This window comes from Myotis brandtii, unplaced genomic scaffold (assembly GCF_000412655.1).
Source record: "Myotis brandtii unplaced genomic scaffold, ASM41265v1 scaffold208, whole genome shotgun sequence".
Taxonomy (NCBI): domain Eukaryota; kingdom Metazoa; phylum Chordata; class Mammalia; order Chiroptera; family Vespertilionidae; genus Myotis; species Myotis brandtii.
In genome coordinates this window covers 6036376-6060411 of record NW_005357764.1, presented here as the reverse complement: position 1 = coordinate 6060411, position 24036 = coordinate 6036376, and the positions used below count along the sequence as shown (strand labels likewise).

The 24036-nt window shown below is 43.3% G+C and overlaps 1 protein-coding gene and 1 long non-coding RNA gene across 2 annotated transcripts in view; one reads left to right on the top strand and one right to left on the bottom strand.

Annotated features, from left to right (window-relative positions):
- Window positions 1-1325: 1325 nt before the first annotated feature.
- LOC102249320 (chromosome unknown open reading frame, human C5orf15) lies at window positions 1326-5970 on the top strand. The gene is made up of 2 exons (XM_005865555.2): window positions 1326-2017; window positions 4514-5970. Exons 1-2 carry the CDS (start codon window positions 1439-1441, stop codon window positions 4643-4645), a joined length of 711 nt encoding a protein of 236 aa, XP_005865617.1. The 5' UTR covers window positions 1326-1438; the 3' UTR covers window positions 4646-5970.
- Window positions 5971-15895: 9925 nt separating this feature from the next.
- The window catches only part of LOC106725981, a 21718-nt gene continuing 13577 nt past the window's right edge, over window positions 15896-24036 (bottom strand). Inside the window, exons 3-4 of the long non-coding RNA XR_001361997.1 lie at window positions 22009-22012; window positions 15896-15970 (exon numbers count right to left, since the gene is read on the bottom strand). This is a non-coding gene — a long non-coding RNA (uncharacterized LOC106725981). The remainder of the gene's footprint in view (window positions 15971-22008; window positions 22013-24036) is intronic.

Below are 24036 nucleotides of genomic sequence, written 5' to 3'. Positions count from 1 at the left end.
TTTGTAGTCCCTGTTTATTTTCTTCTTCTAGTGACAAGTTCAAAAAACCAACTGTTGCAACTGTTATAGGAGAGTTTTACTAATTTTTTTACTAATTTACTAAATCATTTTTTCTGAGAGTCTATTCAGTCCATTTTTTTTTCTATACAAAGTGTATGTCAACTATGATACACAAGCCAGAGTGAATTCACATAGACGAAGAGTTGGCTGTTAGGTTGTTCATTTGTGTTCAGGCACACCTGCTTTTGCAAAGCCCAAGAATAATTTGGTTTAATCTTAGCCCTATAAAATATTTTTCTTTACTGTGATAGACTTAAAAATATTATGTGAGTATTTTTAAATCTCATGTGACATTTTAAAGCATTTTTTAAAAAGTGTAGTGGATATTCTTGAAGTTGTTCAACAGATACATTAGGTTTTAAGTTAGAAACTGTTAAATTTCAGCAGGTATGCCTCTGAACTTTTGGTATGTAGACTTACTGATGTGAATAATTTAACTTTTACTTTAGTAAATCATGCTGAGTTAAGAGCTTGTATGTATTTGGTGTCATTCCTGTATCCAGATTGCCTTCTTTAATCTTTAAAATAGTCTAGTTCACACTTTGTTTTTAAGCTCCAGTTTCCAATTCTTTTCCTTTAGGAGTTTTCCCTTTTTTCTTCCTAAGAATACTTTTTTTTTTTTTTTTAAATTTGGGAGGGGGGTATCTGCCAGTTCTAGTAGCACTTAGAAATGCTGTCTACATTAGCTTCTCTTGAACTTGTTGTACTGCATTGGAAGTACTTAAGTTCAGCCTTGGCCGGTGTGGTTCAGTTGGTTGAGCAACGTCCTGTACGCTGAAAGGTTGCTAGTTGGATTTCTGGTCAGGGCACATGCACAGGTTGCAGGTTTGGTCCATGGTCGGGGTATGTGTGGAGGCAACCAATTGATGTTTCTGTTTCACATAAATGTTTCTTTCTCTCTCCCTCTCCCTTCCTCTCTCTCTAAAATCAATAAAAACATATATATATGTAAAAGGAAAGTACTTAAGTTCAAATTTCTTATGTAGTTTGTGACCTTGAACGAGGAACAGCGTCTGTTTTTTTCTGTTCTGGGCATGGGATGGAGTCTGGCTGGGCAAAGATTACTGAAGTCCAACCCCTTTGTGAAGTGAAAACAGAGGAGATGGGTGAGAGCTGTGTGTGGACTTCGCCCTTGTGACCTAAAGTCAAACTCCTCTTTATTCTTTCTTTTTCCCTTCTGTTGGCAGGCTAGGTCTTCTTTGTTGCTTAAGTTGTTGCTGTCTGGCAAGACAGTTGTTATCTGATGCATAATTGACCTAAGAAGAAAACGAACTGATTGCTGCCTATTGAGACTTACTAATTCTCAAGAGCAAGATAATAGGAATTTAGCAAAGAGAAATGCTTAGTGAAAAATTTAGGTTAATATGCTTCTAGCTTAATGGATATAAAGTTAGAGCTTTCATTTAATGTTGTTTATTCACTTACTTTAGCTCTACCACTGGCTGCTTCACTGAACCAGACTGCACTCCCGGATGTTTCTACTCCAAATATGAGTGCTGTTTTAAAACCTGAAGAACAAACCAAACCTTCTATTTCCCAAATCAGCACCACTCTCCCTCCCACAACTAGTACAGAGAAAAGTGGAAGGGCATCTGTCCCCCCTCATCCTTCACCTACTGCTACTCTGTCCCAAGAGGAAGCTGATAACAATGAAGATCCTAGCATAGAAGAGGAGGATCTTCTCACCCTGAATAGTTCTCCATCCACCGCCAAAGATACTCTGGACAATGGAGAGTACGGAGAACCAGACTATGACTGGACCACCAACCCCAGGGATGATGAGTCCAGCGAGGCGTTGGAAGAAAACAGGGGCTACATGGAAATTGAACAGTCAGTGAGATCTTTTAAGACCCCATCCTCAAATATAGAAGAGGAAGATAGCCATTTCTTTTTTCATCTTATTATTTTTGCTTTTTGCATTGCTGTTGTTTATATTACATATCACAACAAAAGGAAGGTAAGTTTGGGTTTTTTAGCCCCCTAGTTGTCCTTTAATATCTGAATCATACTTTTTTTTTTTAAATATGGACCTCATTCTTTTTTAAAAAAACGTATGTTTATTGATTTTAGAGAGGAAGGGAGAGGGATAGATAGATAGAAACATCAATGATGAGAGAGAATCATTGATCGGCTGCCTCCTGCAAGCCCCCCACTGGGGATCGAGCCCGCAACCTAGGCATGTGCCCTTGGCCGGAATCGAACCTGGGACCCGTCTGTCCGCAGGCCGACGCTCTTATTCACTGAGCCAAACCAGCTAGGGCTGAATCATACTTCTTATTAATGCTTTTGGTGATTCAGGACTTTTTCTTTAGTCATGTTTAAAATGGTAAAACATGGACATGCCTAATCAGTTTATAAATCTATGATGTATTTCAGTGATGGCGAACCTTTTGAACTTGGCGTGTCAGCATTTTGAAAAACCCTAACTTAACTCTGGTGCCTTGTCACATATAGAAATTTTTTGATATTTGCAACCATAGTAAAACAAAGACTTATATTTTTGATAATTATTTTATATATTTAAATGCCATTTAACAAAGAAAAATCAACCAAAAAAATGAGTTCGCCTGTCACCTCTGACACGCGTGTCATAGGTTCGCCATCACTGATATATTTTAACAACTATAGTCAGAATGTTTTACTACATGTGTTTCTAAGAAAAGAAATAATTTTTAAAAAATTGATTTGAGGGGAGGGGAAGGGAGCGAGAAAGAGAGAGAAACATTCATTTGTTGTTTCACTTATTGATGTATATTTATTGGTTGCTTCTTGAATGTGCCCTGACTGAAGATTGAACTAACAGCTTTGACATATCGGGACATTGCTCTAACCAATTGAGCTACCTTGCCAGGGCCAAAACCCTGTGATTAAAAAAAGTAAAAAGGTTTTATATCTTAATTTAGCATTCCTTTTTCAATGGGAATACTTGTGGAGAAAGATGGTTAATTTAGTACTTTTAATTAATTAAGCATTGAACTTAGTGATATTTTAATAACTTTTTTCCCTGGTTGTAAAAGTTTAGGGAATTCAGAAAATACGGAAAAATATAGAAATGAACATTTAGGCTACCACTCAAAGCTGAGCATTATTACCATTTTGGTATATTTCTGGTATGTGTATATATACACACACACACACACACACACACATATATATATATACACACACACATACACACACATACATATATACACACACACACACACACATATATACATATATATAATTCAGACATATATGTGTATGTTATAATTTTTAACTATTTTTTGTATGTTATAATTTTTAAATGAATTTGATCTCATATAGAGTTTTGTATGGTGCTTTCTACCTAACAAATCATGAGCATTTTCCATTATCATTAATATTCTTTAAAAACATGATTTAATAGCTACATATTTTATTTAGCTGTTTTCTAGTTGAACATTTAGATGACTTCCAATTTTTAGTTCAGAAATAATGTGACGAACATTTCTGCACTGGAATTGGTTTGTTAGATTCCATGAGGCAAAGGGGGTATAAAGAGGACTGAATGGCCCTTGTGTCATCCTGTACACCAAAAGGTGGCAGGTTCAATTCCTGGTCAGGGCACATACCTAGGATGCGGGTTTGATCCCAGTTGGGGCAAGGACGGGTGCGTACAGGAGGCAACTGATTGATGTTTCTCTCTCACTTCGATGCTTCTCCCACCCCCTCTTCTCCCTCTCCCCCTTCCTTCTTCTCTCTAAAAATCAATAAACATATCCTTGGGGGAAGATTAAAAAAAAAAAAGAAAAAAAAAGAGGACTGGATAAATAATTTACTGTGAGGGTGCATTTTGGTACTCTTAGTCCCAGAGCTGAATAGTTAAGCTTTTCAAATATTTTATTAAAGGGAGATCCAACACACAATGCCCTTTTTAATGCTTACTGGTCAGGAAGTCTCAGATTTTGACTTTATTGTAACTTGCTTTGTGATTCCTGGCAAACCACCTTGCCCTTTGGGACCTTGATTTTTTTACCTGAGAAATGACAAAACGACCAGATAATGTCAAAATGCCTTCCATATTTGAGAGTCAGTGATTCTAAAATCCTTTTGGTTATTTGTGGTTTAGTGGTCTGTCACTAGCTTTGTAAATGCTTGTAGGTGGACAAAATTTTGAATGCCAGGGTTATTCTATCCCGGTGTTTAATTTGGGTCATTTCTATTATAAACACCTAAGGGATGTGTTAAACAGGTGGGTTCCTGGATTCCACCGCAATCTACTAACTCATTTTTGAAGAGAGCCCAGGAATCTGTTTCTAACAAGCACTCTATGTACAATAAAATGGAAAACAAAATAGCTTTTTTGCTGTTTTTGATATTTTACTTTGCATACTTAGGAACCTAGGAAAGAGGTTTTTCACTTGTTATAAAAACTTTTAGCATCTCCTCCATTTTTTCTTCTGTATGTCTAATTTATTTTGTCTTATTCCAGATTTTCCTTCTGGTTCAAAGCAGGAAATGGCGTGATGGTCTTTGTTCCAAAACGGTGGAATATCATCGTCTAGACCAGAATGTTAATGAGGCAATGCCTTCTCTGAAGATTACCAATGATTATATTTTTTAAAGCAGTGTGATTTGAGTTTGCTTATTATGTAATATTATTTGCTTGACTTTTTATATGATATCGTGAAGATTTTTGCCATAGGCAATTGATACTTAAATGAGAGGTGGGTCTCTCTTTATTTTGCCTTGGTGCTTTGGAAATTAAATATCACAAACAAGGAGTATATAATTTTTTTACATTTTCAGAGGTGAATTCAGTCAGGTGTCTAAAATGTGGAGCTAAGCATTACCTTTTATTGTTTTAGATTTCTTTATTGTACTTCTGGAAGTATTAGTGATGCTACTTTTAAAAAAGATCAAAAACTTGTAACTAAATTCTAACATATCCGGTACTGTTGATTCAGATTCTCTTCCTGCCCTCCAAATACTCCTTTAAAAGCACATTTCTTTGTGCTCCCAAACTGTAATCTACAAGGATGTATGTAATAATACATACATAGGTTTGCATATAGGTAACATTTTTCTTCTCCAGGAAAATTGTTTTGGATAATTTAAACATAATTTAAGATAATAATATTACTCAATATGACCACAATTTTAGCTCAGTTAATAAATGTTTCTAGAAATTCTGGCAGTAGAGATGCTGCAGTTTGCAGTGGATGTAGGTAAAATGTTATAGAGATACCATTTTTTGGTTAGAATTACTGAATTAAATTTAGAGGTAGAAATTGTGGTAAAATAATAAATACATGTACAATTGCTTTTAGTTAGCAATTGATTATAGCACGGGTTCCTCCAAGCTTTCAAGCAGGGGGCAGAGTTTAAAATTATATCAGATTTTTTCATATTGTTTATTGTCTTATAGTAAGTTTGAATAAATTTTAGGGGCCATTATTACTTAAATAATATTATATCTCGGCCTTTCAAATTAAAATTAAACCTGAATGAAGTTGTATACATAAAGAATATATGTGTACACTGATGTTTCCTCCCACTGTATTATTTTTAACAGCTACTGGAAACTAATCCTGTATTTTATTTTAGCCTATCATAAAGAATTGATCAATGTGTAAATATATGATTTGAACCATGGTTGACTTACAAATGTCAATACCAACTTTTTAGAACATATAACCCCTAATGTACATCAAACGCCCACTCACAAAGCCCGGTGAGCAGGTGGGTGTGTGCTTTGTGTAGAGATGGGAGGAGAAGGGCAGTCCATCATTTCTCTTGGTGGACAATTTACGGTCCTAATCAGGAAGGGAAGCACAATGGAAATACACCTGGACTGTTTTATTGCAGTAATTTTTTTCATATCCGAAATTGTATTATTTAATATTTTGAATAAGATTTTAAAAAATAAATGGCAAAGATATCAACCCATGACTTTATAAGTGTGTTTCATTTTAATGATGGCATGGGTCCTTCATTTGGTTGGTCACAGAGGATAAGTGCTATGTCTGGGGGAAGCTAAACTGACTAGCTTGCTTTTGTACCCTTTTTAAAAAATATATATTTTTATTGATTTCAGAGAGGAAGGGAGAGGGAGAGAGATAGAAACATCAATGTTGAGAGAGAATCATTGATCGGCTGCGTCCTGCGTGCCCCCCACTGGGGATCGAGCATTGCTCCTTTTAACAGTAGAATTCTGCCTCTCTGAATTCCACTTAACTTCTAAATCCTACTTTAGGTTCAATTTACCACAAAGTACTGAAGTAGGATTGTAAAGAAAAGTAAAGCAGCTAAATCAATGTGTGCCTTCTAGCATGCTGGCTTCCCTGTTGTTTCCCTGTTGAAGGCACCCCTGTCCTGAGGATCATCCCCCCCTTTAGTGGATCTAGGGTTCTGGGATTCTTCCTGATGGCACAGTCTTTGCTACCAAGTCCAATGCTAAAACCAAGTAGCCTCTAATTTTTAGAAAATTCATTGATTAAAAATGCTCCCAGAGTTTTGCAGAGGCACCTGAGCTGTTGGTCTATAAATATGTAGTCTAATTCTACCAAGGTCTGGGACCTAGAACTGCATGCAGGATGTGGTGAGTTACCTTTATCTGAATGACCACATTCATTGTGAGATCTCATCCTTCCCCTAAATCCAGGTTCCCATCAGAGCAGCTGCTGCCCATGAGGCAGAGGGAGTGGAGAAGGCTACTGCTCTCACTGCTGCCAAAGTGTTTCAGCCTTCTCTCTGGCGTCTGGCTGCCTGCCTTTTGCCCTGTCTGGTCTTGTGGTGCAAGTTTACCTCCCTTCTGGGTTCTGTAGTGAGCAGTCTCATCCTTCCCAGCAGAGGTTCTAGAGCAGTGGTTCTCAACCTTGGCTGCACATTAGAATCACCTGGGAATCTTTTAATCCTGATTATTTCTAGGCCTCATCCTCCGGAAATTCTGTTTCTTTGTTACTAATGTTGTGGCCTCACCCCATAACAAAGAAACAATTTCCAGAGGATGAGGCCCAGAAATCAGGATTTTAAAAAGATTCCCAGGTTATTCTAATCAATGTGCAGCCAAGGTTGAGAACCACTGTTCTAGAGGTTAAAAGTATTCCGAGGGCCAGGTGTCTTCCAAGGAAACAGAAAAGGAGGCTGTCCTGTGGTTTGAGGTCAGGCTGTAGCTGGATTGTGTTCACCTGTATTTACTTACTTTGACACGAGGGGAAGTTGCTGGGGCAGATTCTGGAAATGGAGCTGGGGCCATTTCTGACTGTCATCTCAGTAGCTCTGTGCAGTGGTGACCTATTGTCTAGGCTACTGAAGTGACTCTAGGAAGCCTGATTTTGGACCAGTAAGTAGCAGCTTCTACCCCATGAACTCCAAGCCCACCTGTCTTCTAGCTGCCTCCTAAGGAGTCCCAGAGCCTTTGGCCACTGTGATGACGCTCCAGTTTTAAAAGTCTTGCTCCTTGGAAGCCTTTCTGTACCTAGCATCCTGATATGTCAGCTCTGAAACCCTATGCTGCTGTCTCTCAACCCCTACACTGCCTCATTTCTCTGCTGGGAAATCCAGAGATGCCATGTTCTGGGAATCCTTCACTTCCTGCACGCCTCTCTCATAGGGCCCAGGGGGTGCCCTCAGGCCTGGGACTGCTTTCCTGGCTCCCCCAGGGCTCCCTTGATGTTGCAGCTTATCAGAGTTGGGTTTACCCAGAACCAGCCAGGCATGGACAGCCTGCTAGGTGTCAGATGGGGCTTCCTTGGAGCCTTCCAACCCCGTTCTTCGTTCTCCATTCTCATCCTTCCTCTGAAACAAGGCCAAAGGGTCCTTCCCATCATGCTGTGGGCTGTTTCCTAGAGGCAGTGGGACCCAGGACTGTAGAGAGAGCTACATTTAGGCTATTTAGCATGGCCGAGCTATAGGGCTCGCTCCTCCGGGGGAGCAAGGATAGAGGCAGGGCATGGGTTCTGAGTTCCACTTTCAGGTGTTCACATTCTGCCATGACCGCAGCATTGCATTAAAAGCAAAACACCTGGGCTCCTTTCACTCAGGCTCTGTGCTGCGAGCTAAGGATGGCAGCAAGTCAACACAGACTGTCCCCACGGTGCCCACTGTCAGGCAGAGAAGAAAAAGAATTAAGCAATCACAGTGAAGTGTGATGAATGTTTATAAGCCAAAACTGGATTTCACGTTTGTTTCTTCATGGTAAAGGTAATTTAGACTTATGACAACAGCAGCCAACACAGGATGAGGGCTTAGGATGGACGGGCACTTACTGTTCTGTGCGCCCACCTGCCCAATATAGATGGTCCCTGACTTAAGATGCTTTAACTTACGGGTTTTCGACTTTATGATGGTGTGAAGGTGATACAAATTGGGTAGAAGATATACTTTGAATTTTGAATTATGATCTTTTCTCAGACTAGGTGCAGTGAGCTGATGTTCCTAGTCAGGTATGATATCACCAGGATAAACAACCAATACCTATAGTGTATTCATTGTGTGAGATGATTTTGCCCAACTGCAGATGAATAAAAGTATTGTGAGCATGTTTAAGGTAGGTGAGGCTAAGCTATGGTGTTTAGTAGGTCAGGTGTGTTAAATGCATTTTCCACTTCTGACATTTTTAACATGATGGGTTTACTGGGATGTAACCTCATCATAAGTTGAGGAGTATCTGTATTACCCCATTTCTCAGGTAAGGAAATAGAAGTTTCCCGTTAATCAACTTGCCTGAGGTCGTATAGCTGATAAGAGAGAGCTGGGATTTGAATTAAGGTAAGGTCTGACACCAGACTTCCTGTTCTTTATGAGAAAGCTACAGAAAGGTAAGCAGGAAAATTATCCAAAGATTCTCTCCCCTTAGGCCCTAAACATTGAGGTGTATCTCTTTTTCTTCCTTTTAAAATTGCTTTTATTATGAATATAACATAACACACTATGTGAAAATGCATCAAACAAATGTACAGCTTAACAAATTATTACAAAGCAAATGGTTGTGTAGCCATTGCCCAGGCAGAGAAATCAAACTTTGCTGGCACTCTAAGCTCCCCTTCCCAACCATAGGGACTATTATTTTCCCTTTATGGTAATCACTACCTCGCTTTTCTTTTTAGATTTACCACCTAAGTATATATCTCTAACACTATAATTTAGTAAGTTTTCATGCAAATTGAATCATAGTGTGCATTGTATAAATTCTCTTGTGTCTGACTTCTTTTGGTCAACATATGTTTTTATATTTTGTTTTTAGATTCACCTGTATTGTTGCATTATCAGCATTTCATTACTTTTTTAAAAAAATATATTTTATTGATTTTTTACAGAGAGGAAGGGAGAGGGATAGAGAGTCAGAAACATCGATGAGTGAGAAACATCGATCAGCTGCCTCCTGCACACCCCCTACTGGGGATGTGCCCACAACCAAGGTACATGCCCTTGACCGGAATCGAACCCGGGACCCTTCAGTCCACAGGCCGACACTCTATCCACTGAGCCAAACCGGTCAGGGCTTCATTACTTTTTATTGCTTAACAATATTCATTGACCTAATAGACCACAATTTATTCATTCTATTGATGGACATTTGTATTCTTTCTAGATATGTGCATATATATATATATCTGGATTTAATGTCTATTACACATATTAAATACATTAATTATACATTTTGATAATGCTATTTTATAAGTAATATATTAAGAATATATTAAACTTTTAATTTTAAGATAATTGTAGAATACGTAACTATGGGAAATAATATAGAGATCCTTTACCCAATTTCCCTTGATAACATTTTGCAAGGCTATAGTGCAATATTAAAACCAGGAGAGCATTTCCATCACACAGGGACCCACTAGTTGCCTACTCCCCTCCCACCTCAGTCCCTCCTTAATCCTTGGAAACCACTAATCTGTTCTCCATTTGTATTATTTGGTCATTTCAAGAGTGTTATATAAATGGAATCATACAGCACATAACCTTTTGAGAGTGTTTTTTGCATTTAGCATAATCCTCTGGAGTTCAATCAGTTTTTTATACAGGTTGTTGCAAATGTCAGTAGTTCCTTCCTTTTTATTGCTGAGTGGTATTCAAAGTATTGACGTACCACATATTCTTTAACCATTTACTTCTTCAGAGATGTCTGGGGGTTATTTCCAGTTTTTAACTATTATGAGTAAATCTACTATAAACATTTGTGGGCTGATTTTTTGTATAAACATCTTCATTTCTCTGGGATAAATGTCCAGGAGTACAGATGCTAGATTATACGGTAGTTGCATATTTAATTTTTAAGGAAGTGCTAAAGTGTTTTCCAGAGTGTCTGTACTATTTTTCATTCCTATGAGCAACATATGAGTGATCCAGTTTCTCTGCATCCTTGCTAATATGTAGTGTTGTCATATTTTTTTTCACTTTAGCCATTTTGATAAGTGTATAGTGGTGTCTTATTATGGTTTGAATTTGTATTTCCATAATATATAACGATGGTTAACATATTTTTCATAAACTTGTCATCTGTATATCCTCTGGTGAAATCTCCATGTTTTTTGCTTATAATGTAATTGGAATGTTTGCTTTTTTGCTATTGTTTTTTAAAAGACTTTTTTATTGTGGTAAAATATAACATAAAGATTAACCTTTTAGCCATTTGTAGTGTACACTTCAGTGGCATTAATTACATTCACACTTGTGCAACCATTGCCACTGTTTCCTAAACTTTTACTTAATTTCAACAGAAACTCTGCAATAATTAAGCAATAACGTCCTTACCCATACTTTGTAACCTCTAATCTTTCTGTCTGTATGAATTTGCCTATTTTAGATATTTTGCATAAATGAAATCAGTCAATATTTGTTTTGTGTCTGGCTTATTTCACTTAGCATAATAGTTTCATATTGAAGCATGTATCAGAAATTAATTCCTTTTTTATGGATGAGTAATATTCCATTGTATACCCACATTTTGTTTATCCATTTACTTATAGTATATGGTCATGTAGGTTGTTTCCTTTTTGGCTATTATAAATATTGCTGCAATTAACATTGGCATACAAATATCTGTTCCAGTCCTCATTTTCAATTGTTTTGGGTATATACCTAGGAGTGAACTTGTCATATAGTAATGCTGTGTTTAGCTTTTGAGGAATTGTCAAACTACCATAGCAGCTGCATCATTTTTACATTCCCACCACCAATGTACCAGTAAGAGGGTTTTAACTCCACATCTTTGCTAATACTTATTTTCACTCATTCATTCATTTATATCCTAAAAGGTGTGAAGTGGTATCTTACTGGTTTTCATTTGCATTTCCCTAGTGACTAATTTCTCATGTGCTTTACAATCACCTCTTCTATTTTGGGAAGAGTTTGAGAAGGACTGATGTTAATTAGTCTTTAATTGTTTGGTTGAATTCACCAGTAAAGTCTGGTCCTGAACTTTTGTTTGGAGGTTTTGATTACTGATTCAATCTCTTTACTTGTATGTTAGACGTATTGCTACTGTAGTCTTAAAGTAATCTAGAAAAAGAAAGTCTTATTAAGAAAATCACAGGGAAGAGAAAATAAATTTATAGTATTTATTGAAAAAAATCTGTGTATAAGTGGACCTATGAAGTTCAAACCCATGTTATTCAAGGGGCAGCAATAATTAGATTATGCTTTTAAAAATCCATTCTGTCAATATCTGCCTTTTCACTTACTTGGAGAGTTTAATCCATTTACATTTAAAATAATTACTGATAAGAAAAGACTTCTGCCATTTTGTGATTAGTTTTCTGTATGTTTTATACTTTCTTTGTCCATTATTCCTCCATTATTGCCATCTTTTGAGTTTAGTTTTTTTTTTTTTTTTTTGTAGTGAACCATCTTGATTCCATTCTCATTTCCTTCTGCATGCATTCTATAGATTGCCGGGGCTGACCAAGCAGACCCTGAGCGACGGATGAATGATTACTCTGACACATGTTTCTGTGAGAGAGGGCTAAGGGACTGCTTGGCTTGAGAAACCAAACAACCCCATTTGCCTGCCTCCTTAGGCTTTTATTGTAATAACAGCTTGAACTAAAATTAACTTCTAGATACTATCAGCAGGGTAAGTATCCTTGAGAAGACATATGCATCTGCAGTGTCCCTTAAGCAAGGACGACTAAAGACTAAACATAAAGATTCCAGTAAAACACCCAGGGGCTCAGACTTGTTTGGAAAAGTCAAGGCGGGGGTGGCCGCCTTCAGCCAGCTCACCCTGGAGGCCCCCGACCTTTCGGAGAATCCACCTTACAAACTTTCCAACCAAGTCCCATGCTTCCCCACAATAGATATTTTCTTTTTGATTACCATGGGGGTTACATTTAACATCCTGCAATTATAACAATTTATTTTAAAACTCTGCTCTTATACAACTTCATTCTCTTCTCCTTTATGTTGTTGCTGTTACAAATAACATCTTTATATATTGTGTGAAATTGTCCTCAATTAGAGAGCTGGATGGTTGAGTGATTGTACAGCTTACCTCATGAATTTCCCTTCTCTCAGGGATCATAGTCTTATACTGCCCACTGTCCTTGCCTGAAAAGTTGTCACATAAAAATGTACACATATATGTATACATGTATATATGTAGATGTGTATTTTAGTTGTTTATGATGGGAGAGCCAGACTGGTGCCAGCTACTCCATCATAGTTAGAGGCAGAAGTTTCCCTCTTTCTATCTTGATGAAGTGGATTATGTGTTGGCAAAGATGTTGGAACAGATGCCAGGCGGAGCCAGCCACACTCTCTGAGCCCTACCTTTAGCAATAGAGAAATCACTTGTTAGGCTCTGCAAGTGCATAGATGTGATGCCTTGCACCCCACTGTTCTTAGTGTACTCCAAACGAAGGGACTTTTACTACATGAGCACTGATTCTCTTGGATCATGGAAGTCATTCACCTTATTGTTGCTGACAAATAGAGAATTTGTCATTAAAAACCCAGACTTGCTTGTATTAGCCTGCTCTCTTGCATCAAGGAAGTTAAAATGGTTGTCATGTTACCTGGTTGATAGTGGATGGGAAATAACACTTTCAAAGGTCTATTTGGATTCCTTGCTGCTGTAAGTCACTAGTGCATGGACCAGACTCCTGGCCTTGGGCCTGCTGGCAGAAAGCCACATAGTAAGCCATGTTCCAGCAGAGGAGACACACAAGAGATGTCTTTGTCTTTCACCCCATTAGGAAGGAGGCACGGCCAAGCCAAACACCCAAACAGAGAAGTTACTCCGAGATATGCTGCGCCTGTAAAGGAATATGAAGCTTGGCCTCTCACCCGTTCCAGGAGCCCACAGGCAACTCATTCATTCAGCAGACATTTAATGATCACCGGTACTGAGGGAGCCCTGTTGGGTTCTGGGGATGCAGGGTGAGGGGAAGATTCATTAAAGACATGATGTTTGAGTTGGCTCCTAGGGTTGGATCTTGGTTCCAAAGAAAACTGAGGAAAAAACTTTCGCTGAGCTCATTTTTCCATGTTTTTATTAGACTATAAGAACCTATAAACTGAACGTATTTTCTGGAAAAGGACCCAGAGGTTTCCTTTTGGAGGCTGGGGCACTGCTTCCAGGGGAGCTGCTGGCCCTGTGTCTCCCACGCCCACACATACCTAGTTGTGTCTCCACAGCGGAGACGTGAGTGGTGCTGGCCTCGAGGCTGAGCTCCTGGTTTCCTTCCTCCTCCTTCTCCGGGAGGTGGATGTCTGAGCGGGAGGCCGCCTGCCCCACACGGCAGGACTCCAGGCCAGGGTTCCCGGACTGGACCTCTCCTTGTCCTGGCACCTCAGTCTGGGAGGCAGAAAAGGGGAATTTCTGCTTGGGGTGCAGTGGACTCTCTACAGCAGGGAGACTGATGGCTGGGCGAACATTTGAGGCTGTGTGTTCTTCCGATAAGTGAGTCTACCTCCCTCAAATAAAGTCTCGGGGTTTTCTCTGAAAACCCAGTTTCTGTTGAAGGGTCTCTGCAGGGCCTAATAATGGTCCTAAGACTTCAGAGCCTTCTAGGTTTCCAAAGATGGTGTCTGGTTTCCTTTCTGTAGTTGTACACATTCACCTCTGACTTCTTTTCTCAGTCATGTTCTTGTGAGCCCCCCAGTTTAGGGGCCTAGAATAAGCGAAGGCAGGCAGGCTGTTCCCTGCTGGATATAGTTTGGGGCCCTCTTTGTCACATTGGATAAAGCCTCCAGTTTGGGGTCAGGTTCGGCCTCAGGCCATTTGTGTGAAACACATTCCTTGTCCTGCTTTCACCAACCTCTCTGACCTGCCCATCAGGCCGCACAGCCCTTCCTTCCTTTTATCCATGGTCACTGGCTTGGTGGGGATGTTCACATGACCGTGTCCTTCCATGGACATGCTTAGATTTTTGAGGAAACAGATTTTTACTTAAGGGAGGAAAAGTCTATGATAGTATGATCAGAATTTACTTACTGATTAAAAACACACACACACAAAACAGCTCTAGCTGGGTTGGCTCAGTAGATAGAGCACCGGCCTGTAGACTGAAGGGTCTTGGGTTCGATTCTGGCCAAGGGCACTTGTCTGGGTTGTGGATTTGATCCCCAGTGGGGGGCATGCAGGAGGTAGCCGATCAATGATACTCTCTCATCATTGATGTTTCTATCTCTCCCTCTCCCTTCCTCTCTGAAATCAATAAAAATATATTAAAAGAAAGAAAGAAAGAAAAGAAAACAGTTAGGTCTGGAAAAGATACCCTGGAAGAGGTTCTCTAAGTGGAAATATGTGGACCACGTAGGATACTGTGTTCTGGGGCTGGAATGGGATTGCCGAGTCAGGAGGCTGAGCCAGCGGGAGCAGAGGGGAGCCTAGTCACCTCTATTAGTGGTTGTCAGAAATCAGAGTTGATGTTCCCAGGTGGTGGTTACAATGCTCTGGAGAGCAGGTGTGAATGCTGGTCAGGAAAGGGGAAACTTTTCTATGAACTGCGCTATTGTACAAAACAAGTAAACTGTGTGTTGGTGCTCACCAAGGCCCACCAGGGAGGAGTGGGACCAAGGCTGAGAAATGGAGCTTTGGACTCTCCAGGATGTACCGGAAGGACCAGGAGCAGGGGCAGGGAGAGAAGGAGGACTTCATAGTTACTTCTGAATCAAGCAAAACAAACAAGCAAAGGCCCCCAGATAGATAAAGAGGGAAAATACATGGAGATGGGAGCCAGCATTGGCCAAATGTATCCAAAGCCCCCGACAGCCCAGACTTGGAAGGAGGGTTTCGTGATGCGTGAACTGCTCTAAGCCCCACTGAGTTTGATTCCTTCCTGTTTGTTCTCCTGGCACAGTGAGAGGAAGCTTTTCTATAATTGGCTCTTGAGACATTATTACAATCACTCTGTGGCCCCCTTGCAGCTTATTTTTAATTATAAGGCCTATTGCATTGTTAAATTATTAACTCTGACAATTACTTATCTTGGCATTTTCCTATCTTGATGAAAATGAAAAGAGCGAGGCCATGTGAGCTGATTGAGGTTTTGGTCTGCGCGGCTTGGTTAAGCTGGGTCAGCCCCGCATCTGTGTGCGTGCGGGGAAGGGCAGGTTTGCGGACGGTGCCAGTGGAGCCCAGGCTGAGAGAACCTGGGACCTGCAGGGGCTTGTCCTGGGGAGCTGGGGCCAGGCCTCTGTGGAAGGGGGAGGTAGGCTGCTGTGGCTGCTTTCCCTCTGACCTTGAAGAAGGACCCTCTGCTCACGGCTCACACTTTGAGAAGTGATTTTCCTGGGAGAGAGCGAGCTCCAGGCAGAGTCAGGAAGTGGGATGTGTCCCACTACCCCCCTCCATATGTCCCAGCTCTGCTCCGGCTCATCACCCCCTGGTGCTGTCTCGGACCCCCTTCTTCCCTGACTCCTCTCAGCCCACATGTCCTCCTGTGGTACTAACTGCATGACAACGCCGACACCACCTAAACAGTCACGAAAACTAACATGTATTGAGCGCTTACTATATGCCTGGTACCTTGCCCACAGCAGGCTCTTGGCAAATGTCTACCAGTGCTGGCCACAGCTGGCCTCCCTGTCATGCTGCCTTCTGGCCAGCAGGGGGTAGTGTGACTACACCATAAAGGGCACCCTCCTCCAGCCATGTTCTCAGGTAACATGAAGCTTTGGAGTTTCAGCGGATCCTGGAAGAAGGGTTCTGGCTTGGACAGTGGGTCCAAGGCCCCCACAGACAGTGAGGGCAAAAGGATGCACAACTATCACCCCTCCTCCTCACAGCCTCGGGCACTTGGGGTCCATCAGTCCCAACTTCAAAGTCACTCTATGTTCAGTCTGGGTTCCACTGACTCCATGGAGGGCAAAGGGCAGGCACGACTTGCAGAAATGGTTTTGGCTGCAGTTAACCACACTGATTCCACGCAGGAGCTTAGCACCTGGTTTCCTTTGAGATACACAGATGACCCCTAAAACAGGACTCTGAGGCTGGTGCTTTACTTTAGGCGTGAGTTTTGGTGTCTGGTCCCCAGAGGATAGGCTGAGAGATCTCCCTGATGAACTCCTGTGAGGAGCGCAGATCCTGGGTCCTCAGCACAGCCCCGTCGGAGGCACTAGTTCTGACGAACCTAAAGATCGATGGTGCCGCCCAGCCTCTCTGCTTCAGAAGTGCTTTAGGTTCAGATGTTCAAAGCAGCTCTGAGTTATCTTTGTAGCTTCTCCAAAGTCCTCCCCCATTCTCTAGGCCCCTGAGAAAAGAAATCGCTATCCTGCTGCTGACTGCTATTTCCCTGCCGTCCCAACCATACACCCACTGCAGCCAGTGGGAAGAGGTCAGCCATTGTCTGTGCATCCAAGGCAATGCCCCATCCAAGGCCTCTCCCCCGCCACAACCAGGCCTCCACCATCGCTGCACAAAGTTCCCAAGTTCAAGGAAGCTGTGCGTGTGTGTGCACGCTCACCCTGAATCCATTTTGAGTAATGTGCCTCTCAGTGCCTGAGCTGCAGCCCAGGAGGCCACGTTCCCTGATTCCTGACCTGGAAGGTCAGTTGGGGACATTTGTGTACTTTGGTTAAAAAACAAACAAGCCCTAGCTGGTTTGCTCAGTGGATAGAGCGTTGGCCTGCAGACTGAAGGGTCCCGGGTTCAATTCTGGTCAAGGGCACATGCCTGGGTTGCGGGCTCAGTCCTCAATGGGGGTATGTGTGTGCAGGAGGCAGCCGATCAGTGATTTTCTCTCATCAGTGATTTTTCTATCTCTCTCCTTCTCCCTTCCTCTCTCTGAAATCAATAAAAATAAATAAATAAAAGCAATTATTAAAAAACAACAACAAACAAACTGGCAGTTTTGAGTACTTTAACACTAGCTAGGTTCTTTATGTGGATTATCCAATTTAATTTCCACAAGGATCCCATTATGTAACTGCTGTATATAATATGTAATATTATATATATTTTACATACTGTATATAATGCCCCCATAGGTAAGGGGGAACTTGAGGTATGGAGAGGTTAAATCGAAGGTCTTTCAGGGAGGAAGTTGCTGAGCCAGAAACTTGGGGAAGGGGCACAGGAGAGGCTGGCTCAGGAGCTGGAGACAGTTTCCGATCTGCTGCCCAGCTCTGGCTCCCACCTGATTGGAGGGACCTAGGGCTTGGTAACTACAGCACGACCCACCCTGCACAGTCTTAGGAACAAGAAGGAATGGCTTTGTCCTTCAGACTTGAGCAAGCTGTTCTACCACACTTTGATCTGACAGATAGATTGAGTCCTAGGAATTCCAGGATGATGGCAAGGCAGATGTCTAGCAGGTGGGGAAACTGAGGCCAGAAAGTGTAGGGATCTGCTCAGGGTCTCACAACGAGTCCATAGTGTCTAGTATAGTTCACTAGCACCTTCTGCAAGACCACACAGCCTCTGAGCTGGAACACTGAAAATATCTGCGAGAATAGTCCAGTGATATCAGAAGCAAGGAGGTCACCTTACAAAAATATCTAACTTAAAATGTGAATTGATTTGTGCTTTTTGAATTGCTAAAGCATAATTTCTCATATGCATGAGAAATTAATTCAAACAGTACAAAAATAGTAAATGGTGAAAACCAAGCCTGCATCCCACTTCCTCTCCCCTGATACAAGCACTGTTCTGTGTATCCTTCCAGCGACAGTTCGTGCATGTAGATTCATAAATGCAAATGTGACACGTTGTTGAAAGGGGGCTCTCTACCCAAGTTTCATCTGAGGTCTCCAAAAATGCAAGTCTAGCAAGAGGAGTGTCAGGAAGATGGCTTGGATGGCTTGGATGAGGCTCTGGAGTTGGGGGGCTGGTGTCAGATATATACCTGAAGAGTGTAAACATGAGATCCAGTGGGGTGGGTGGGAAGAGGAGAGAAGAAGATTAGAGAGGAGAGGACAGGAAGAGAGAGAGAGAGAGAGAGAGAGAGAGAGAGAGAGGAGGGGGGGGGAGGAGAGGAGAGGAGAGGAGAGGAGACATTTGGAGCCAAACCAAGCTCTTGCCAAAAGCAAGGCCACTGATACATAGATTTTCTTATAGACCAGATATGGACCACAAGGGTCAGAGGACTGGCCTAAAAAGTTAGCCCAGAAGAGGAAGGCAACCCTACAGACAGACAGACCCCCAAGTTCCCAGAGACTGAAGGAGAGAGGAAATAGATAACCATCCAGAGGAAAATGCAACCAAATGCTCCAAAGTTGGGGGTCTCTAAAGAATCCAAAAAAGTACTCACAAGAGGAAAGTTAAGTCTAGAGGAAACCAGCTTTCAACATCAGGTATGAGCAGAAAATGCCAGTGTCAGGTGACACTGGTGACAATCAAATAATATTGTTCCTGTCCTCTTCCCTTCTCCCTCCTCCTTCCCACGTATTCAGTGTGGTAATCAGGGTGTTGGGACCATGGACATTTGGGGTGATCACTACTTCATCACAATGCTGTGAGGGATGCAGAAACCGGGCAGCATACTAATATAATATTTGGTCTACAAAACAGGAAATGCTAGATCCAGTGGCCAGAAGCCCTGCTTCAGTCCCCACAATGGAGAGCCACATCTGTTACGCAATTAAAACCACATGATTGAAGAGAGCTCTTGCCCTCTTGAAAAAGAAATCTACACCTGTGTCACAAATCTATTTTGGTTGTCATTTAAAACATGGGGAAAAAAAAAGAGCAATTTCACAAATTTCAGTGTATGTTTAACTCCTCTCCCCAAACACTCCTGGGGCCTCAGAAAGCTTCTGCAGTACAAAGCTTGAAATTGCTTCTTTATTTCACTCCGCCTTTGACAAGGGATAGCTGAAGTCTGAGTCTGAGCTCTAACAGAGGTTGCCTTTGCCCAGCCAGAGTGGCTCAGTTGGTTGAGCGTCATCCTGTGCACTGAAAGGTTGCCGGTCTGATCTCCTGTCAGGGCACATGCCTGGGTGGTGGGTTTGCTCCCTGGTAGGGGCAAGTATGGAAGGCAACTGATTGATGTTTCTCTCTCTCTCTCTCTCTCTCTTTCCCTCCCTTCCTCTAAGTCTGGGCATGTCCTTGGATGAGGATTAAACAAAAAAGAAGTTGCCTTACCCCCTTCTCCTTGTCACAATGTCCAGTGATGCCTATTTAATGGCTCAAAAATGAGGTCCCAGGTGTGTGTCAGGGTTCTGAGAACCTTATCTGGCGGCATAACTTTCACTCAGAATTAATGCACGGCGAGTGAGGGGGATGAGTAAACTCATTAGGGGAGCTAACGGATGTCCTCACTGTCACCGAACAGCGTTCATTGTGTGTGTGCTTAGAATAATGTCTTTTCTACAAGCCAAATGGGAAAAATGCTCTAATGGGTTTCCCTGAATCTGCGTTGCCACTGTTGTAAATTACCTTGCTTAATGGACTTTGGGATTCTGTTATCTATTTGAAAACGCCTAAGCTCCTGGAGAACCAAATCAAGGGCCTTGGTCCCCAGGAAGCTAAAAAGATTTACAACTCCATGACCATCATCACTGATGTCTGTTGTGTTTTGCAAACAACTTCCCTGTGGAATAAATGCTTATGATGAGGTCATGGGCCCTTTTTTCATGTCACCCTGAAATAATGACGACCAGGGCCCATAAATCCCCTCTGGAAACCAGTGTGCTGGGAAGGTACTGGGCAATGATTCTACCCCCGCCCCCGCCCCACTGCCTCTGAGAACCGCGCCAGGGCCCTCAGCAACCTTCCTGTCATTTACCAAGAACAACTACCATAGAATAGTCATAATCACCACCACAGCCATAGCTCACATCTGTAGGGCACTTCACAGCAGACAGAGGCCTTGTCTCATCTGATGAGATGTGGAAACTGAGGCCAGAGAGGTCCGCCAGTAGCGAGGGCCAGAAACAGAGGGGAACCCTGACTCGCTTCTGCAGTCTTTGCTCTCTAACCGCTGGGTTGGTTAACTTTATGTGTCCATTTGACTGGGCCCCGGGTGCCTGCATAGTTGGGTTACCCATTACTCTGGGTGTTTCTGGATAAGATTAACATTTGAATCGGTGGACGGAGGAAAGCAGGTTGCCTTCCTAATGGGCCTCCTCCAATCTGCTGGGGGACTGACTAGAACAAAGGACCGGCAGAAATCCCCAGCCTGACGACCTTTGAACTGGGACATCAGGTGTACGATTATGGATGATGAACGTGCCAGCCTCTATAATCACTCAAGCCAATTCCTTATAACCTCTCTCTGGAGAACTCTAACACAGCCCCCTTTTCCTCATGTAGTTACATGACACGCCCTGATTGCTGGTCCCTGAGCTGCAGCACAGGCCTGAGCTGGGGGATACAAAAAGGCTAAAATTGGTTGTGAGAGTAGTTCTTTTATAAATTAATTTATTTTTAATTGTGATAAAATGCGCATAACATAAAATTTACCATCTTGACCATTTAAAAGAAAATATTTTTATTGATTTTTAGAGAGAGAAGAAAGGAGAGGAAGAGAGAGAAACATGGATGTGAGAGTAGAACGTGGATCGGCTGCCTCCTGCACTCCCCCTTCAGGGAACAAGCCCACAACACAGGCATGTGCTCCAACCAGCAACCTGCCGGTGCCCCAACCAACTGAGTCACACCAGCCACAGTCCATCTTGACCATTAAAATATATATATATATATCAATTTCAGAAAGGAAGAGAGAGAGAAAAAGAGAGAGATAGAAACATCAAGATGAGAGAGAATCATTGATTGGCTGTCTCCTGCACACCCCACACTGGGGACTGAGCCCGCAACCCAGGCATATGCCCTGACTAGGAATTGAACCATAACCTCCTGGTTCATAGGTCAATGCTCAACCACTGAACTACGCCAGCCGGGCCTATCCTGACCATTTTTAAGTGTGCAATTTAGTAGTGTTAAGTACAGGGGTGGGCAAATGTAGGTTTATAATTGTGAGTATGTGAGACAGTTTATTCTTGCTTTATTATTTATTAATTATTGTTTTATTTATTATTTTCATTAACCTACTTTCCTCCCACCTCTGTATATTCACATTATTGTATAAAGTTTTGATTTTTAACTGAACTAGATAGGACTTTTTAATACCTATCTAGTTCATAGGTATTAAAAAGATGAGCTCATCTTTACAGCGAGAAGTGACCTCAAAAACTTTGGAATTGGCCCGAGGTGGCTGAAGGAGCACCATGCCCACTCCCCAACTCCTCTTGAGCTTCTGATCCATGTCCCAGAAGCAGCATTTTATGAATAGCCATGTTGACAAAACCTTAAACATAGCCCCCCTGGGAGCTTAATTACCACCTGGCAGAGCTGTAAGGACCATCTTGGGATGACTGATTGCTGGAGCTGGTGGGCACGGGGTCTCACGTGCAGCCAGCAGCCTGGTTCTGGTTCCCCCAGGCCTGCATGCCCCGAGCCTGACAACCAGGACTGGCCTGGAGGAGGGGGTGGGAACCCCAGAGAGCAACAGCCTTTGGCTACACATAGAGAACCCCAACTCCCTCTTGTGGCCCCACCCAGTCCCCCATCTCTCTTGTGACCAGAGGCACACCTCTGGGTCCTCTATCTTGACTAGCTTTTCTCGGAGACTGTGGCTGAGGCAGTTTGGGGAAGAGCCAGCTCCCAGGGTCAGCCTGGGACTCTGCTTGGAGGATTTCACCTGAGCAGCTCAGCCCCAGGAACTCAACTACATCCAGGTCTGGGGTGTCTGGCTCTGGCCTGCTCTCAGCGCCCCAACCCCAACCTTGCTTCCCGCACTGTGGCCACAGGGACCTCACAACACCAAGCCCAGACTCCACATAGTGCCCCTCTCTCTTCCCAGAGTGCCCTCCTCTTCCACTTAGCCACTGGCCCCTCCTACATACCCTTCAGGTCCCAACCTAAATTGTATAGATGAGTTTTCTCTGACCGCTGCACCCCTGCCCTGGCCAAGGGCAGGGCCCTGGTGCATACTCGAGAGGTACTGTGTTTTTCCTGGGTACCGCGATTCCTACATTTACTAAGCACTCATTGGTGAGGCTGTGGCTGAATGCCTGCCACCTTTGTAAGACTACCTACAAGGCAGCTGGGGAAGGGCATGGCCGTCCTGGGGAGGGGTGAGCCCTCTGGGGAGGGGTGCTCTGCACTGAGGCTGTCCAGGCATCAGGAGGAGAGGTGTGTCAGGAGACAGAGACAGGACCGGGAATGGAGCCTGTTCTGGTAAGTCCAGGCTTTGCTGACCACACTGGCTGCATGGTGATATGGTAATTTAGCCCCCATGATGGAGATCTGGAAGACTGGTCCCCCTGGGCAAGCCAACCTAGCGAAAAGCCATGACCCTGCACCTCCAGGGGCAAGGAAGAGGATTAGGCAGCAGGGACAGCTGATCCACCCAGGGCCACAGTCTCTACATTTTGCAGGGCTCACATATCTGGCAGCAGGATGATGGGGGCGGGGGAGGCAGAGGAGAGAAGAGGACAGGAAGCGGGAGGAGAAGGAAGAGCGGGCGGAAGAGCATGTGGTGGTGGGGCAGAGATCCATCTGGCCTCCTGGTCACTGGACAGGTCTGGGTCTGGCACACACCAGGCCCCAAGAATCCCCCTAGAGACACAGGGCGTGGCCTGATGCCAGGGGCAGGGAGCCTTTTGGCCCGAGCCTCACATTCACAATCACCTCTTCACATTTAGCCTTTAGGAATTATTCCAAGTGAGGTTTTAATGTTAAAAGCAGTAATTTGTTAAATGTAAGCATTTGAAACAGGCCGCAGGTTTATTGCTCTATCTTGGCATGTCTCTGGTTTGTAATCTATCAGAGGCTTAGAAAAGTGGAAGTGGTCCAGACCTCTTGGCCATGGGCAGCCTGGCTGTGAGGGCCATTCTCGGGGACGGAGCCCCAGGCTGCAGGAGCCCCAGGCCAGTCCTGAGCTGCACACATTTGCTGGTGTCTCACCCCGCTCGCTCTGTACAGCTCCGCCCCGGCCACCAGGCTCCCTTGCTGAGAGAACCTAAGGATTTTTTATCACCTCTTATTCATCTCGTTGCTGAGGGAGGGTTCCCACCTTAGGGTGATGGGGATGGCTGAGCACACACCATCTGACACTGGACAGATGAGAGTGGCAGCAATTTATTAGTCACCTACATTCGGCCTGGGGAAGGAGGGCAGGACACGCCATGCGGGGCCTCTCGGGGTTTCAAGTGGGAACAGAGTGAGCAAGGAGGGCAGTGGGAGCAGGCTGTGTAGTATCAAGAGGGTGAGGTGGCCCCGGATCCTGTGGGAGGAAGCGATTGGCTTATTTGAATAATTCCATGAACTGGCAGAGCTGAAACCCGCTACTCAGGCACAAGCAGGAACTGCGCGGGGGGGTCCCTGAAGTTAGGAGGGTTGCTGCCTAGGGGACCTGACTGTGGGAGCAGAGTGGGGAGGGGGACTCATGCTTAAGCCTTTCGGGCCCTCCCGGCTTCACCAGGTGTCAGGCAGCACATAATATTGGGCCCTGGTTTAGGCCTCGTACCGCACAGAGGTAATGAACTTTGAGCTGCTGCCTCAAGTGCAGACTGAGCAACAGCACCAGGTCCTGGGAGCTCAGTGAGAGATGGGGA